The 18912-nt window shown below is 43.9% G+C and overlaps 1 protein-coding gene across 7 annotated transcripts in view; it reads right to left on the bottom strand.

Annotated features, from left to right (window-relative positions):
• Positions 1-13663: 13663 nt before the first annotated feature.
• The window catches only part of PLEKHA1 (pleckstrin homology domain containing A1), a 58784-nt gene continuing 53535 nt past the window's right edge, over positions 13664-18912 (bottom strand). For 2 of the 7 annotated variants that reach the window (XM_043597764.1, XM_043597768.1), the window contains 2 exons: positions 18765-18854; positions 13664-16144 (listed from right to left, as the gene is read on the bottom strand). In XM_043597764.1, coding sequence (XP_043453699.1) covers positions 15830-16144; positions 18765-18854 — 405 coding nt within the window. In that variant the 3' untranslated portion in view covers positions 13664-15829. Of the gene's footprint in view, positions 16145-17436; positions 17508-18764; positions 18855-18912 lie in introns of all 7 variants that reach the window. The other 5 variants (XM_043597766.1, XM_043597765.1, XR_006299865.1 and 2 more) reach the window with 5 other exon arrangements.

Below are 18912 nucleotides of genomic sequence, written 5' to 3'. Positions count from 1 at the left end.
CACCATTGGCCTGGACCTTTTGAAACGGTGAGTTGTATGGTATTTGAATGCTACCTCGATAGGACTGTTAGAAACGAATCCTCTAGGGGGTGTGATTGAGCATCCTTGATGCTGAGTTTTCAGAGCCCTCCCAGGGACTCCAGGGAGCAGTCAGGCTGGGAACCACAGGCGGACCGTTACTCTGTGTTGAGGCTATGTGAATACGTGTTTAAACCATCCTGTTGTTTCACGGCCAGGGTGATGTCCTTCGGGATCCAAAATTCCGCGACTCTGGGAATTCTATTCGTCTAATTCACAGCCTGTAGTTTAATCAGCGGTCTGTGTTCAGATGGGCCACCGCATTGCCCTCCGCCAGCAGGCTGGGAGTTGTCTGGAACGGGAAGCCTGACCTGCCCATTGGACCAGACAGTGCCAGCCACAATGGTCTCAGGTTGTTGAGTTCAACAGACAGCTTGCAGCAGAGGCCAGGTATGGCACAGAAGTAATACATTTTGTGTTGATTTTCATCGACTTTCTTCCCTTAAACTGATTCCTCTTATTTTTTTAAATTTTTTTGGCATCTCTTAATCCCTTCACCCATTTCGCCCAAAATTGGTTCTATTTTTGATGTGTCCTCCAGCCGTCAGCTGTCGGCACTCCTGGATGGCGTGACACCAGCAGAGCATTATCCCCGATGAATCACAGCCGTGGTACTTTTCCACTACCCCCCCCCCCATCCTTTCTTAAAGCCCTGTCACCTCGCATTGTGGAGACCTGTGTCCCTCTTTCCCGATGGCCTCCACCTCTTGTAGGCGGCGTCTGGGCGCTCAAGCCTAGCCTAGTTCCTGGCACCCAGTCATTAAATGACTTCACCGTCGCTTAAAAAAGAAGAGCCGCCACTTTAGAGATCAGGCCTGAAAGGTGCACCAGCGTCTGAAGACCTGTGGCTGGAGAGAGGGGAGGGAGAGATAACCCGACCCCTCAGCTACAGGAAGACCCAGCCCAACCACCCTGATCCTTCAAAGGGGTTTCAGGAAATCCTCACTAATGGCCCAACTTCCCTAGTTTGAGATTCCAGAGGAAGCACGGTAGTGACCCGGAGAGATGCTAATACACCAAGCAAGAAATGCAGGATACAAACAAAAGTGTGTGTGGGGCTCGCCCCGCCCCTGATTGTTAAGAAACTGACTGTCAGGCTCCAACGTGGGCAGAACAAAGCCTGAGGCTAATTCTGGGTGGAGGGGTGGAGGGGTGGAGGGGTGGAGGGGTGGGGGGGTGGAGACTGATTGGTGATATTTTCTGTACCGAGCAGCCATTCTGGAGGAGATAGGCAAAAGTAAAGGAAGAGAAGGTCAGAAAGCCGGAGGCGTTTGCCATCAGTGAAAGCCAAGTTCCCGGGCATGCTCTCCCTGCAGCGGGGGCTCCCCGTCTGAGGACCCCCGACACTGGCCCATGCTCCTGCCTGTGGTCACTCCTTGTCCCTCAGGCCCTTCAAACCCACCCTGTCCCACCACTGAGCTCAGCACCTGCTCCTGATCCTTTGTGGACGCGGCCCATGCCTGCCTTTTACATAGCCAGCAAACAGTTGAGTGTGCACGAGTGCTGAGCCCTGAATAACGCCCCAAATTTATAGATTGTTCCAAATCTGTATTTTCTGACGTTAAAAAAAAAGTTTGTTAACGTTTATTTTTGAGGGAGGTGGGGAGAGGCAGAGAGAGAGAGGCTCCGCTCTATCAGCGCAAAGCCCGACTCGGGGCTTGAACTCACAAACAGAGAGAGCAACCTGAGCCCAAGTGGGACGCTCAACCAACTGAGCCACCCAGGGGCCCCTATGTTTTCTGACATTTTAAAACGAGGATGCTTTTTCGAGTTTTTAAATCCAAGACATCCGTACATCTTTTTGAAGTCTTCAGTGAAGCTCTGTCTGGACATGACCTATTCACTCCCTATTTCCCCCTTTCTGTGTCCCCATTTCTAGTGGCCTGTGCCCTGCTCCCTGGCACAAGGAAATAGCCGTGCGAACGCTATAGAGGTCACGACTCCCAGGATACCATTAAAGGTGGTGTTTAAACATCACAGCGTTGGGGCGCCTGGGTGGCGCAGTCGGTTAAGCGGCCGACTTCAGCCAGGTCACGATCTCGCGGTCCGTGAGTTCGAGCCCCGCGTCGGGCTCTGGGCTGACGGCTCAGAGCCTGGAGCCTGTTTCCGATTCTGTGTCTCCCTCTCTCTCTGCCCCTCCCCCGTTCATGCTCTGTCTCTCTCTGTCCCAAAAATAAATAAACGTTGAAAAAAAAAAAATTTAAAAAAAAAAAAAAAAAAAATAAACATCACAGCGTAATTTAAAAATAATCAGGACAGGGGCTTAGTCAGTTAAGCGTCTGACTTTGGCTCAGGTCATGATCTCATGGTTTGTGAGTTCGAGCCCCCTTCTTGGGATTCTTTCTCTCCCCCTCTCTCTCTGCCACTCCCGGCTCATGCTTTCTTTCTCTCTCAAAATAAATAAATGCAAATAAATAAGTAGACAAAAAAATCTCTTAAATTATAAAAATAAAAAATCTTAAAAATTAAAAATAAATATAACCATCAGGACAGTTTGGTCCGGGCATACAGACAAACATATAACTCACTGGAATAGGAGGGAGCCCAGATCAGACTCAGACATCAAGCAGTAACCTGATTTAACAAAAGCATAACTGAAGTTGGGTCTTCTCAATAAATGGCACTGAACCATTTGGCTATTGATATGGAAGAAAAATGAGCTAGGTCCCATGTCAAAATTAAAATTATTCGAAGTGGATCATAGACCTAAATTTGAAAAGTAAAAACAATGCAGAGTTCAGGAGAAAGGTTCCCAATAGGAAAATATCTTTACGACCCCAGGGTAGGCAGAGATTTCATAAACAGGACACAGAAATCACTAACTATTTAAAAACCTGGCAAGTATGACATGATTAAAATAAGTAATTTCTGTTCATCCAAAATGAAAATCATCCACTGGGAGAAGATACTTACAATACTGTATCTAAACAAGGACCCATACTCGGAATATACAACTCTACAAAAAGAAAGACAAATGAAGAGAAAAAAAAAAATCTGAGACAAAGACTTCACAAAAGATGATCTACAAATGGCCAATGATGTCAGGAAAATACAGAGTAAAACAATGACACACGCCTACAAGAATGGCTAAAATTAAAAAGGCTAACAACCCCAAGGCAGGAGGAATTCTAGGGTGACCTCCAAGCTTTCCGGCCCCTGGTATGCACCCCCGGAAAAATCCCCTCCCCTGAAATATAGGTAGGACCATGGATATGCTGCTGCGATTAGGTTGTATGTAATGCCAAAGTCAGGGGCGCCTGGGTGGCTCAGTTGGTTGAGCATCTGACCCTTGATTTCGGCTTAGGTCATGATCTTGTGGTTCATGAGTTCAAGCCTCACGTGGGGCTCTGCGCTGACGTGCAGAGCCTGCTTGGGATTCTCTCTCTGCCCCTCTCCTGCTCATGCTCTCTCTGTCTCTCTCTCCCTAAATAAACTTTTTTAAAATGCCAAAGACAGAGGGATTTTGCAGATGTTAAAAGTAATCACTCTAACCTTGAGTTAATCAGCAGGAGGAGACCCTGGTAGGCCTGACCTGATGAGGCATGCGCCAAGCTTAGGGATTCTCCAGCTGCCCTTGAAGGAGCCATCGTGAGTTCTGCGGCTGCACAGAAATGAATTTGGCCACAACACTGGGCTTAGAGAAGGACCACAAGTTGCCACAGCTCCCCATGCCCCTGCCTCCTATCTACATATCATCCGTGCTAGATGCCGGGGCAGAAGCCAGAATGTGGGCTCCCTGGGGACAGATGCCTCTATCCTGCCATCTCTCATAGAACCCGACACATTGCAAGGGCTCAGCAGATTTTAAGTTCCTTATTGAGTCATGGAAGGGTTGGTTGTATGTGTGCAATTCAAGTGAAATACAGGATTTTTGAATTTTAATTCTTTGCATATCCTCATCTGAATTTAAAAGACAATTTTTTTTTTTACTATTTGCAACTTTGCTGGTACATCTACGGGGTAGATTCAAATATTCCTTGCCCTCCCGATAGGAGGATTATAGCAGGTCGAATCAAATAACATTGCTGATATTTGGTCATTTTTTGACTTACTAAAGTGGCAATCTTATATGGTTCAACCTCATACTTTGCCGCCCTTTTGACGTCAGGCTGGATCGTATCATTTTCTCTGACCAACGAAACGCGGGCATTAATGGCATGTGTCACTTAAGTCTTAGGAGGGGTTACATGACTGCGTATCTTTTCCCTCTTCCGTGATTTTCCCTCTTTCTCCATTTTCCAGATAGACGTTGCCCGATGCGGGGCTCGAACCCGTGAACCACGAGATCATGCCCTGAACTCAAGTCAGACGCTTCGCTGACTGAGCCACCCAGTGAAGAGCAGAGCTGTGGCCAAGCCGTGGTGGACACGCAGCAGGTCAATAAGCCTGTATGGTTATAAGCCTCTGAGGTATTTGCTGCAGTAGCAAAACCTAGTACATTCCATGAGACAGTCTGCCACGTAATAGGGGTAACTTCTGTGTGTCTCCCTCCCGTTTCTTTTTTTTACCGTTTATTTATTTATTTTGAGAGAGAGCGAGAGCGCGAGCTCTCACACAAATGGGGGAGGGGCGGGTAGAGAGAGGGAGAGAGAGAATCCCAAGCAGGCTTCGCACTATCAGCGATGAGCCTGACTCGGGGCTCGAACTCACCAACTGTGAGATGGTGACCGGAGCCGAAGTCAAGCGTCAAGACACCCAACTGACCGAGCCACCCGGGCGCCCCATCCCTCTTCTTTCTTACGCTCCAGAGCTGGCGGCAAAATGTCTTGTCCCCGGGAAACCCTTGGGAAAGGATGATAGCGTTTAATCAAGCACAGTCTTTCTTCTGATGGAAAAAAACTGGCTGAGCACAACCAAAGACGTTTTGTAACATTTATTAATGCCTGCTCTACCTTTAAGCCTAAGGACAAGAAGCCGTCAGGAGCCAAGCTCTATTACGTCAGCAAACATTCCAGAACAATTAAGGCCCCTTGAAGGCTGAAACGGAACGGTTTCCAGAATCAGAACGAAATGCAGTTGTCAGCATGTATCTGTTAGCTCCTCTTCCTGGGCTGCCCGTTACTCTAGGCAGGGGAATGCGATGCCTCCTATAGCGCTGACACCATACCCAAGGCAGGAGAAGTAGAAGCTAGGACTAGACCATGAAGGGTCTTTGTAGCCCATGGGATATAGTCATTGTCTGAAGAACAATGGGAAAGTATCAAAGGTCTTCACCCAATGAGTGAACAATCTGATATTTGAACTGGGAGAAGAGATTGTAGGGAAACAGGGGAAACAGGGATGGAATAGAAATTTTCTCAGAAATCACAAATCAGGGGCGCCTGGCTGGCTCAGTTGGTAGAGTGTGAAACTCTTGACCTCAGGGTTCTACGTTCGAGCCCCACTTTGGGTGTAGAGATTACTTCAAAATAAAATATTTTCAAAAAGGCAATAAACACTGAAAAATATTTTTTTAAAGAAATTGCAAATTGCTTTTTTGACAGAATTTTTAAAAATCTTAAGTAAGCCAGCATCTACGGAGCAAATGAAATGTCTGTCAAAACAAACAAATACAAATCACCTCTGAAAAAATTCTTGAGGCCAACAGGTTTCATGGTTGAATTCCTGGGAACTTTAAGTACACAGATAATCTCATTTTCTTTGAGAGAGAAGGTGGGGGGGGGGAGAAATGAAAAACTTCCCAATTCATTTTACAAAGCAGACACACGCCGATACTAACACTTCTAAAAGAAAGCACCCCTTCTCCCCCTGAAAAAAATATACAAGTCAATATTACTTATGGGTACAGGTATGGGGCCACTAAAAACAAGCAAATCATTCTGCACTGCATTAAAGAATGGAACAGGCATGCAAGAATGCTGTTATTCCGAATTGTATTAATATAATTTTTCATATCATCCCAAATCCCAAAAAGTATCTCATGAAATTCCATATCCATTCCTGAGAGGATTTTTTTTTTTTGGTGTCTAAAAAATAAGGAACTTCTTTAATATGATGAAGAATACCTTAAGTCAACAGCCAGCATCATATATAATAATAAAACACCAGAGGCAATCCTATTAATATCTGGACTAAAACGAGGGTGCCAAGCACTAGATGTTCAGGGCAATTCAATATTAACCACGAGTTCTTTGGGGGGGGGGTGGAATTTACTATAAATTTTACTGATTTGAGAGATATATAGCACATGATTTACAAATAGTAATACAATATACAATACTCTTTATTGTGAATTCCATATAGGCAACTGGTTTTCACAGAATGCTTTTTAAAAAAAATTTTTTTTTAACGTTTATTTATTATTAAGAGGCAGAGGGAGACAGAGCATGAGCAGGAGAGGGGCAGAGAGAGAAGACACAGAATCTGAAGCGGGCTCCAGGCTCTGAGCTGTCAGCACACAGCCCGATGCGGGGCTCGAACTCGCAAACCCCGAGATCATGACCTGAGCTGAAGTCGGACACTCAACCGACTGAGCCGCCCAGGCGCCCCCAGAATGCTTTCTTAATTATCAACCAGGGGTTAGCAAACTGGCCCGCAGGCCAAATCAGTCCACCTCCTGGTTTCCTACAACCTGCAAACTAACAATAGCTTTTACGTTCTTGAATGGCTGAAAAAAATCAAAAAGAATCGTATTTCGTGGCACCAGAAAATTATATGAAATTCAAGTGGCACAAGTTCCACAAGTAAAGTTGTATTGGAACACTGCCTGACTCAATCCTGTGTCGTCCGTGGCTGCTTTCCCTGTGCAACGGCAGAGTGAGTAGTTGTGACAGAGGCCTTTGGCCTGCAAAGCCTAAAACATTTACTATCTTGCCCTTGACAAGAAGAGGTGCCAACCCCTCGCCTAGACGATCAACAGAAGAATAAGTCAAGCCCTCCTTTGTAGCACCTGCCAATTTCCAGGGAAAACATTCCCACTGTGGCCGGTTACCAGTGTGGCGTTGCTGAATTCAGAGCAGGGAGAGAGGCACCGAGCACAGCATTATGTAGTGTTTCAGCCTTGCAGGTACACAGTGTGAATAACTGCCAGGGTACAGATAATAATAAGGTGCAGTAAAATAACTAGGACGTGAGGACTTGCACTTAGTACCTTTCTTCCGGATGTAACTTATTTATTTTTTATTTTTTAAATGTTTATTGAGAGAGGGAGAGAGAATCCCAAGCAGGCTCCATACTCAGCACAGAGCCCAACACGGAGCTGGATCTCACCAGACTATGGTGAGGTCTCTGGATGGTCTCTGGATCATGACCTGAGCCCAAATCAAGAGTCGGACGCTTAACCGACCGAGCCACCCAGTTACCCTGATGTAACTTATTTGACGGTAGGTTTTGATAGTCTAATCTTAATCATGGGTGTGTGTGACAACAAGCGTGCAAAATTCCCCCACATTCAGCAGTTGGCTTACAAGCCAGTCCCAGCACCACCCCCGACCTGGAGTGACCAATGGGAGGGCTGAGATGTCAGCCCTCCGGCCTGTGTCCACACCACATCCCACAGAAATGGGGAGAACACCCTTCTCTATGCCCACCCTGCCTCCGTGGTCCTTCTGGTCACTCCTAGCTCCACAACGCAGCTGTGTTCAGAGGACCCAGAGTCTCCACTGCCTTCAGGCACTCAGCGTCTTCTCTGCACATCCCCTCCCCACAAATGCAAACGCTCCCAGGAAGAGCCCGAGTCGGGAGAACCACCTGTCCACAGAGCCACCAAACACGGCAGAGACCCGGAGTTTCATCTCTGCTGTCACAGGAACAAGCACCCTGACGATGTTATAAATTTAACCTAATTGCAGGTTTTTAAAAAGTGGGATTTTTTTGGAAGTCAAAAATGAGAATTTGGAGGTTCAAAAATAGAACAGAAAAACATCTTTGATATTAAAATGTATTGTAAGCTGCAATTACTAATGCTGTATGCTCCCGGCAGAGAAATAGTCATATCCGTGTTCTAGAAAGTTCAGAAACGGACTCCAATGTAAACAATTACTGCCTGAGGGCTACAGACTGAAGGTGGGTGGCCCCCTCCAATTAATGTGTTGAAACCTAACCCCCAAGGTGATGGTATTAGGAGAGAAGGGCCTTAGGGAGGTGACAGGTCATGAAGGCACCGTTGTCACCCTTGTAAGATAGACCCCTGAGAGCTCCCTTGCCCCCTCCGCCATGTGAGGACCCAGTGAGAAGACAGCCATCTCTTACCCAGGAAGCGAACCCTCATCAGACACCAAACCTGTTGGTGCCTCAGTCCGAGCCTTCCAGCTTCCAGATGTGTGAGACATAAATTTCTGCTGTTTCTAAGCCACCGAGTCTATGGCATTCTGTTCATAACAGCCCACTCTGGCTAGGACACTGATACAAGTAGTATTTCAAATCAGTGGGAAGAAACAGATTTTTAAAACTCCCCAAGAAATAGATTTAAACTAAAAGCACGGAGACACTGCTGAGCGTCTGCACTGGGGTCGGTTGATGGAGGCTATCAGATCTTTCCTTATCACTATTTGCCAGAATTAACTCCAGATGGAATCAGCTTTGAGGAGTAAAAAGTTACAATAAATGTACTGAGAGATGTCGGAGGTATATATATTCCTATGTGTGTGCAAAATTACTCTCCAGGCATGACGGCAAAGGCAAAATCCATAAAGAAAAAGACACTCATAAACAGACGCACGTAAACGAAAGACAAGTGGTAAACAAGGATATTTAAATATAGAAGATGAATAGAGGACGAAGGTTGGTAGTTCCGACACACAGAATTCTTGGCAACAGGAAAAATTCAAGCAGCACTCAGAAAAATAGATAGGGACAAAAACAGCCATCCACAAAAAGGGCGAATGGAAGTGGTCAGTTAACATTTAAAAAAGTGAACTCCCAATAGTTTTCAAGCGAGCATAAATTAAGATCTCAACAAGACCCCCTTTTTTCCAGTCAGAATGCCCCAAAATGATGAAACCCAGTGCTGTCCAGGATGCGAGGAGACGGGCACTCTCATGCACTATCGGCGGGAGCGGGAACGAATGTGCCCTTCCTACAAGGTGGTTTGGCCATATCGAGAGATGTGAAGGTCGCACAGCCACGAGACCCACAAACCCGCGTGGAGGGACGCGCGGCCCCTGGAGGCAAAGACGCAGCTTGCAGTGTTGTTAGAATTGCAAAGTTGCGGGGGGGGGGGGGGGGCACCTGGATGGCTCAGTGGGTTGAGCAAATGACTTCGGCTCAGGTCACGATCTCGCGGTCCGTGAGCTCGAGCCCCGTGTCGGGCTCTGTGCTGACAGCTCAGAGCCCGGAGCCTGCTTCAGATTCTGTGTCTCCCTCTTTCACTGCCCCTCCCCCCAATCGTATTTATTGCCAGATGATGGTGTCCACAATATCCTATGGCATGGAAAAAAGGCTACAAAAAAGCCTGTAGAACATGGTCCCAAAGTCGTTAAGTGTGCCCGTGTACGCATGTAAATGAGCACGAAGGTGCACCCAGAACCAAGCGCTGGACTGTCAGGTGCTTTCTACTTTTAGTCTTCTGTCTGGGGCGTGTCAGGCGGCTTCTACTCAAATGTAAAATTGAACGTGCAAGTGTGTGAAAGGGGCCCGTGACCTTCCCAACAGCTGTGGGCAACTGTTGAAGCCGCTGCATTGGTGAAGGGCTTTTATAGAACTGCCAGGCCTACCAGCATGTCTGAATTTTGCTTCCTGTCTCGTTGACTGCTCTTCTGGGCCAATCTAATCAACAAAGAGCTCGATTTGGGCTCTTTCCACTTTCTAATCTCTTCCAAATTTTGAAGTCATCGGTTTTTAAAAGGAACTGTAGGGGAGAGAGAAAAGCTCTTTAGTCAGCCCAGAGTTTGAGAGCAGAAGCTTACATTGAATTCCAGTTCCAATGAACAGAGTTGAATGCTGGCTTACGAAGGGAGAGGCAATGGGGTATTTTGGGGTCATCCTGGCTTATGTTGTGGGAAAGTTGAGAAAGTGATTGTAACGCCTCAAGGAGAAAGCTGCATCTTAGCAAGAACTGAAGGGCGAGTGGAGTCACAAGGCAAAGATGACCGGGACAGTGGCGTCCAATGAGGGGCAGCAAGAATTAAGGCAGAGAGGTGGGGAAACCAGGAAACGAAGAATGGTTCGGTTGAACTGGAACATGGGATATACAAGAAGCAACGTGTGAGGGGCGCCTGGGGGGCTCAGTTGGCTAAGCTTCCAACTTCGGCTCAGGTCATGGTCTCATGGTTCATGGGTTCGAGCCCCTCATCAGGCTCTGTGCTGTCAGCTCGGAGCCTGCAGCCTGCTTCGGATTCTGTGTCTCCCTCTCTCTCTGCCCCTCCTCTACTCATGGTCTCTCTGTCTCTCTCAAAAATAAACATGAAAAAACAAACAACAAAAAAAAGCAGCAGCAACATGTGAGAAGGTGGGAGGGCCCTGATATTAAGCTAAGTTTAAACACTGCTTCACAAGAAGAGTGTTTCATAAACGGGGAACTCAGACTTGTTCTCCAGGGATCACAGGTGCTTTATGAGAAATAATGCATTTCACACTTGAATTTTAATTTTTAAAAGACTCATAAGTTGGACTTACATGGCCTCCTTATACCTGAATACTACCGCTTTATTTTGGTGTCCACGTTTGTGTTAGTAACCACCTCGGTGCCAGGTAAAATACAGAGGATATCATCATCTGCCACATAAACAACGTCTTCACATTTGTTCATATATTTTGAGTTGAAGACAAAAGGAGTTCTTGCACCACATACTTTGCTCAACTCCATGCAAATACACTTGAAAACTTGGGATGTAATTTTCAAGGTATAGGATTTAACAGAACTGGTTCTAGAAGAGACAGAAAACCTAAGCACATCAATTTTCTAGAGGAAATGAGGAAGTCGTCAGATACACCCTCCCAAAAGGGGTCCAGAGGGGACCCTAAGTATAGCACCAACTCTGTAGAGTAATAATCTCAACTCTCTTTAGACAGGCCAGAGTGGGAGGAGAAAGGACCACACGAGCAGTGACATGAACTGAGACCGTGAACGTGAGGTATGTGAAAGTCACAAAGGAACGCAGGTCACTGGGACTAACAGCCCCTATTTGGAAACAGTAAATAAGGTTCCACGGGCAATAGATGTTCCCATTACGAAGGCAGCAAAGGCAGAGGCCAAAACGGGCTTTGACACGGTAATCTTCTAAATCATTGAAAGTTCTCCACATTTCCCATCCACTCCTTCCCCGTCAACCTCTCGCCGGGCCAACCACACTGCTGACGAAAACTAGCGTGACTGGTACAAGCATTGTAGTTTGAAAGGGAGAAAGAGGCAACGAGCCTCTAAGAGAAGATTTAAGTTTTTGCACCATTTGAGACCCTTCAAATTCCAAATCGACATCTGCAAATGTATTGTCATGTCCCCTAGTTTTTACTCACTGGGTACCTTCTCCTCTTCTGGGACCTTTGGAGGGCCCCTCTGGCTCAAAGCTTCTGTCACCCGCTCAGTCACTCACTGACCACCTCGGTCTCTCCACGTGTGGTTTTCCACGCTTGATTTGATCACGTACCGTGTATTTCTTTCCGCATATTCTTTGTGGATGGTCTTCGTCATCTTCTGAGATCCCTGTCGTGGGCATATCATACACCGAAGACACCGATTTGACCCAAGATCTTACACTAGAAGGTCAAAAGCTCCTTCACATGGAAGAACACCTCACTCCTACCCTACAAGTGATTATCACCAGTCTCCACAACTAGTTCCAATGCAAGAATTTGGCATCTGGAAACTATTTTATTTAATAGTCCTTCTTCTAGTAATCTTACTAAGTATGTATATAAACAGCAGGGCTTAACATCTCTCAGGGAGGTTACGATCAGGAGACTTATGTACTATTGGTTCTCCAATGTTAACTTTAAATGTATATAAAAAGAAAGTATTATTTTCCAATTTCTAACATTTGAAATACTATGGTTCTGGGAAATGTTAAAAATAGATTTAATGAAAAGTCAACTAATTTAATAATCTGGAGATAGTACAATTAAGCAAAGAATAGTTTTCAAGACTTCTACAGAGACAGTAATACCATACTAGTTAAGAGCCCAAACCTTGTCACCAAAATAATTGGATTTTAAATCTAATATGACTAAGTGTACTTCCAAACCTGAAAAATGGGAGGCGAGTGTGACTATAACGGCAATAAGAAGGGATCCTTGTTTTGTATCTTGACTGAATTTGGGTCAAAATCCTGGTTATAATATTTTACTATAGTGTTTCAGTATGTTATCACTGGGGAAAACTGAATAAAGGATATCCAAGAACTCTGTATTATTCCTTAACAACTACATGTGAATTTGTAATTATCTCCAAATAGAAAGTTTAATTGGTCTTCTGCAAATGTTAACTTAAATTGTAATTTCAAAACTATCCTATGCAATTACATTTCTTTTCTAACTTCTATGATGAGTGAAATAGACAAAGTCAAACAGACTACAAATTACTTTATTTTAAATTTAGCAATGACCTAACCAGAAGGTGGCACTGTTCCCACATCCCTAGACCACGGTAAGGGACTGTCACTTTAAACGTCGTGAAAATGGAATACTAAGGTTTTACCAATCAAAACTGTAAACGCTAACCCCAATTCAGTAGTATTTTCAATAAGTCTTAGATGAGATTTGAAAAAGTACAATTTTCATAAATCATTAAAAAATAAACAACATATAAAACAATCAGTTTTGGGTCTGCATAACATGGAAGGTGGCAAATGGAAAATACAAAGCCATCGAACTACGTGTATTTTCATCATGTCCTGTGTAGACTGGCAAACCCGTCCAGAGACCAGGAAGATTCTTACCCAGTCTGGTATGAAGCTGTTCTATCGCTGCACTTTTTAATACAAGTATCTCCTGCCTCACCAACTGTTAACGTTTTGACAAAGGTATGGGAACGACTTGAAGATTTCTGAACAGCAGCTAGGGTAAAAGAAAAGCTGAGAAAGGAATCTCTTTTTCTGTGAAAGCCACGAAGTTTCGAACTTTCTCATTTTGGGCTTTTTAAAAATAAAACCATGTAAAATCTTTTCAGGGAAACAAAATTAAATCGCACCAGTTAACAAGAATTACTAAGACAGACAGACTTTCTCCAATTCCATCGCTATTAGATGCTGGATGAAGGAGCAGATGCGGACGATTTGTTACCAACAGCGGGTCTGCAAAAAGCAGCCTTTAACGCCCGACAAGCAGTTTCATGAGTACATGTCAACGGCCCGTCTGGGGATCAAAATGCCCTCTGCACCCAGCCGCGCTCAGGCCGGGTCCAGTCTAACCCATAACCACGCGCTGCAAAAGCAGCCTGGACGATTCAAACTATGCTCTGAAGCCAACATATCTAGTACTGCTTTTGAGAACGTGTTTTTCTTTTGTTTGAGGTAAGCAAAATAATCAGGCTCTTTTTCCCCAAAACCATCATCTTTTCTCGTGCAACTTACATTCCAGCTGTGCCTTCCAAAGGCCACCAAATAGTTACTCGGTCCTTAAACGTGGAAATTCAAGTCAACTAACCAAACGGATTTTGTACTAGTTCTGGTTGCCTGTTCACATCAGAAACTGAACCAAACCGAACGAGAAGTAAGTTAGAATTTGAAGTTTATTTTCAAATCATTACAGTGTTCATACCAGTTTGACATTATAAAGTAGCAAACATAAAAGTAAACACTGGGAAGCACGTGTATATTCCCATTCTGAAAGAAGACGTGTTCCATATACAGAAAAAAAAAATGCAGCAAATATTAAGGTATTCAAAGTAATTTTCTGACAATTCAGATGTGACATATTTACAAGAAAAGTATAAGTTTTAAAATAATTAAATAATTTTCATAGAATTATAAAAGTATTGAGATAAATATTAGGAGACCCTGACAATCACAAGAACATTTTCCTACGCTACTGAATATGAGGGGTAGTTCTATAAAAAGTCCCAAAATAGAGCTAATATTTTGCCACTATGAAATATATCAAATTACCAATACCAAAATATGCTAAAATAAACATGCAACGTAGAAGCTGTACCAAAGAAAAAAGCGTTAGGCTCCTGAATATTGCAAACTGTCTACACAAGACTTCTTAGGTATGTTCATGAAAGAGTAACCTTCAAAAGAGCCACTGAAATGGGCATATCATCAGAAAAAGTGACAACTACTTAAAACCTTTCCATTCTACCATTTTCGAATATAGCTGCAAAAAAGGAAACAATCGAAATGTGCCTTTTCAAAATATTAGCTTATGAGTAAAAAAAGTTGAGTGGCGCACTTGACGCATTTGGATTTTTAAACGGATTCTATGACAATTCCAATGCAATAAATAGTAAACTCTGGACCCCACTGCTGGAGCAGGAAATCTCTCCCTCTCTTTCTCAAACAAGAGTCATCTTAGAAAATGAAAAGAGGAAACAGTGACACGTATGAATTCCGAAACAAAACAGCACAGTAAGATGGCAAAGAATCATAAAAACAGCAGCATGTGAGATTCAAGACTATTTTCTTCAAGCAAACGTTTAAGAATCAACCATAAAGACGATACCTCAAACTCGTCTATTATTCAACACTTGAAACTAAGGATTTCTCAGAGCGGTGCTGACACTGATGACGTCCCCGTGATTAAATGTATACTCAGATGTGTGTTTTAAAACACGAATATTGCACAGGCAGTAGAATAAAAGCATTCTGGCATCTCAAACATAAGATGATATCTTACTTAACACAAAAAACTATGCTACTGACAATTAATTTTATCTCAATGTTTAAAACCAATCACATAGGACTTTTGAGCACGTTCATCTGACAACGTTCTCAGGCAAGATGAGAAAACACAGGCACTTGAATGTGATTAGTGACAAAAAGGAGAGGCATGACTAAGGGCAGTTATGTCTTCACATACAAACTCACAGTCTTTCACTGATCCAAATATAGAAAGAAGAACTATGTATAAAACCTTGATAAGAAAATCAGATCTCCCAGAAATTTCACACCAAGTCATTTTTACCATTTCATAAAGCAATGACTGCTTAAGGTCCTAAGCTTTTTCAAACACATGTCCAAGATACAGTTGTCTGAATTAGTTTCCCCCCCCCCCCGACCCCCCCCTTGGGCAACCTCCAACCCTCGCTTAACGGTCCGGTGATAATCTCTTCGGCAAAACTTGCTACTCACCTTGATAACCAGAGCATCAAAAGTGGTGATCATTTCCAAACTGTCCACGTCGTAGTATAAATTTTACAGCACCACAGACATCATGATTTCAGTTATCTTAGTCTGACCATATTTCATTCAATAATATTAACCAGTAAGAATGTGTAAATATCAAGCATCTAATAGGAAGTCAAAGTAGCATTTTAAAAACAACCAAAATAATTAATAAGCATTTTTAATGTTTTACGTGGTGAAACATTTAAATTGTCAAATTCCCTAGGAAAAAAAATACCACGCACACATTTTCATCACCCAAGCGAGAGCACACGAAGCTTCAGACAGTTGATACTGAAACACTTAGGTTTTTTCTTTCGTTCGTTCGTTGTGTTTTGTTTTGTTTTGTTTTGTTTTAAGGAAATTACATTTCGTTTGGCCACTCCCAAGATCCTTGGTTTACCAGCTTATGAAGAGTACATCTAAGAGGCAGTATAATCTATGTATTAAAAACCATTTCACCCTTTATCATCTTTGGCTAGAAGTCTCGTGAGAGGAAACAGGGGCTGGGGAGGCGGAGGGGGGCGGGGGGGGGGGGGCCCGCGTGCTTCGTCTTACACGTCACTGACCGGAAGGCTTGCATCATCCAAGTCCACCGGGTCACAATCTTTATCCTGAGGGCCAGTTTTACTTGGAGGTTTGAGCGGAGCGCGTTCAGTCACTTTGGAAGCTGGTTCTCTTGGAGAGACAGTCTGGACCTTGAAGTTCCCTGGCTTGACCTTGGCAAGAGATTCGTAAAATCCTCGCTTCTCCACGGTAAAGCTTGAGACCAAAGAGTTGCTGCGAGAGGCCGTGCAAAGGGAGGCGGCGGCTGCGGCGCTGGCAGAGCGGAAAGGGTGCTTGGGGTCTGGAGGACAGCTGGGATGCTCCTGGAAAGAGGACAGGCCGTCAGACACAGTCAAACATTAACGACGGAGTTAGTAACTCAGCGTGAGACTTTACTCTCTGAAAAACAAACAAAACACACACACACACACACACGGAGCAGAAGCATGAGCCATGCAGCAAACGTGTGCACGTTCCTTCCCAAAGCAATGCATTTTTAGGAGTGAGGTTAAAGCAAGGACAGTCCACAACCATTTCCACTAAGAAACCAGTTCTGTCACCAAAGCTCTGCCACTCGAAGCCTCGGTCGGCCTGCACCGGAATGCGGCGCTGCAGCCGCGGCTGAGCGGGTGTGTGAGAGGGCCCTGTGGCGTTGGGTCACGTAAGAGTGTGTTCTAGTCTCTCGATCAACACTAGGGATCGTCCCACGTATTTTAGAAAGATAAAAAATAAAAATGCAGGATATAAAAATGAAAGGCCCTATTTTTTTAATAAGCAGAACTCACTATTTTTCAAGCCTACGATTCTGTCTGGCAGTCTGACCAACCTTCATTTTTCTGCCCTGAGTTTCACGGCAGCAGATAATTGTGCCGCCTTTCCACTTCCTCTTAACTGTATTTATTCAGTTTTGAACACGTCCTTGATTCTCATGGCTTGAGATTTCAATGGCAGCAAAGGGTACATACTTAATCATTCATTAAATCTGTGGCGAAATAACGGTCAGTTGTGACTCTTAATTCCCACTCGCTTCTAACTTAAGATATCCTTAAATAGGACCGTTCCAAATGCATTGCCATGTAGTTCCCGGTGTGCTGTGCTCATGTATGACACTCGCGGCTTTGAAAACAAAGCGCTACAAGTTCACAAAACACTCTAGATTCCCACGAGCTGGCTAAATTTCACCTGAGATTGAAAATGCCATGCAAACTACAGTAACGTGGAGTTTATCCAATGCATAAGCGTGCATGAGTTTGCATAGATTATTAGAACAGGGGTGCAGTGCAGTGGTGTGGCATCAAAAATCTCAAAATACATAAAATACAGAAGTTGAAACTTGTGGCAGTTCGGTAAATTAATTTTTAGGACAGCTTAATGCGACTTGTTCAATTAGTAAGGTTCTATTGCTCTTTCATGATTTATCTTTTCTCGTTGTTGTTTAAATATACGTATCCAACCGGATGACCAGAGGGAAATAGTTTGCGTTAGTGTTGACAAAGTCAGTTACGATAACTGCAAAAGGCAGTTTGGTTAACTCAACTTTCTACGATCAGTTGTGAGTAGTGAGTAAGTCCGGGCCCTCTAGTAAGAAGGCACGTTTGCGTGAGAGCCCACATACGTGCTGCATTCACCAGTTCTTGATGTATACCTCTGTATACAAGGATTCGACAGCCTTCTGGCCTGCCGCATCTGGAACACAGTGCAAAGCTAAGATTAGAGTTAACCTATACTGAGGAGAGGGAGGAAAAGAGAAAGTTCTGCCGACAGTTACAGCTAGAGAGTCCACTTCGCCCCCACCACAAAGCACGAAACACAAGTGCCCTTCTCCAAGTTTCCCTGTTTCCCCACAGACAGTGTTTTTGCAGAGAGTCTCATATTGGGCTGCTGAAAAGGTCACATAAAGCACAGGCAGTTACAAAATTAACAGGTATGAAAGTGACTTCTAAGATATTCCAGAAAGGATATAAGGAGACTCATTTAAGAAATGAGAAACGTGGATTTGTTTTTACCGATCTGTAGTTTATCACTACCAGGAAACTACCAGAAAAATACCAAAAGCGCAGAATATCTGGCATTTACAATGAACCCGTAAAAGGTAATATCAGGCTTTCATGCTACATGTTAGACTACATTCTGTGGACAGAAGTGCTACATTTCAAGACACTTAAAATGTTTTTTTCTATTCCTCAGTAGAATATTTGTGTTTTCAGATGAAAGCAGTGACCAAAGTGCCCTACAGCCAAATCTTATCCTATGATGTACCTGAACGTGATAAACTAAAAATTAAAAACATTTTTCTTGTTATTTCTGAGAATGTTTAACATTTCAGTTTTACTCTCATATCATCACAGAGACAATTCTGATAGTGAAAAGCAGCGGGCTTCTAAATTACTCTACCAGGAAAGGAGAACGAGGACACGCAACGGAAAATAGTGACGGAGAACACGAAGTTGTATTTCGGGTTCCAGCTGCTCCATTCAATGGCCTTATGGTGCTAGTAAGCCAAAAACACCTTAACTGAAATTCGAGGCGGTAGAGGAGAAATGGGAGACTTTCACCAAACTGTGTTATGCTACAATTTAAGGCGCTTTACAGGATTAGGCCACATCCCGTACTGAGAACTTGTCAAGTTGTAACAAATCCAGACCTACTGACAAGTAAGAACTCCTAAAACAAAGCAAGGAAACGTTCATTCTTTAGTTGCCCTGCTTGTGCATTTAAAACAATACAATGCACAGAAAGTTATATATACATAACACTACAAGGAAGCATTAAATTAGAAATGCATTATTTTTTTGCAAGTCCAATTGGTACGAAAGTCAACATGCAAATAAATCTCAATACAGAAAGAAACCAGAAGGATTAGGGGGAGAGGAAGGAAAATAACTCGACAGGATGGGGGGGGGGGACCCTAGGGAGTATCACCCCAGAGAACAGGAAACATACAGAAGATGCTGATCGGCCAGGTCCCCGCTGTGCTACAATGGCACCAGAGACTGCTTTAATCCAACTGTGCATCTCTTCAGGGCTATCAGCCTAAGGGAAAGAAAGGACTCATTCAGTCAATTCGTCCCCCAAATCAGCTCCTACATCT

The sequence above is a fragment of the Prionailurus bengalensis genome, chromosome D2 (assembly GCF_016509475.1).
Source record: "Prionailurus bengalensis isolate Pbe53 chromosome D2, Fcat_Pben_1.1_paternal_pri, whole genome shotgun sequence".
In the NCBI taxonomy this organism is placed as follows: Eukaryota; Metazoa; Chordata; class Mammalia; order Carnivora; family Felidae; genus Prionailurus; species Prionailurus bengalensis.
This window is presented reverse-complemented; position numbering and strand designations above follow the sequence as displayed.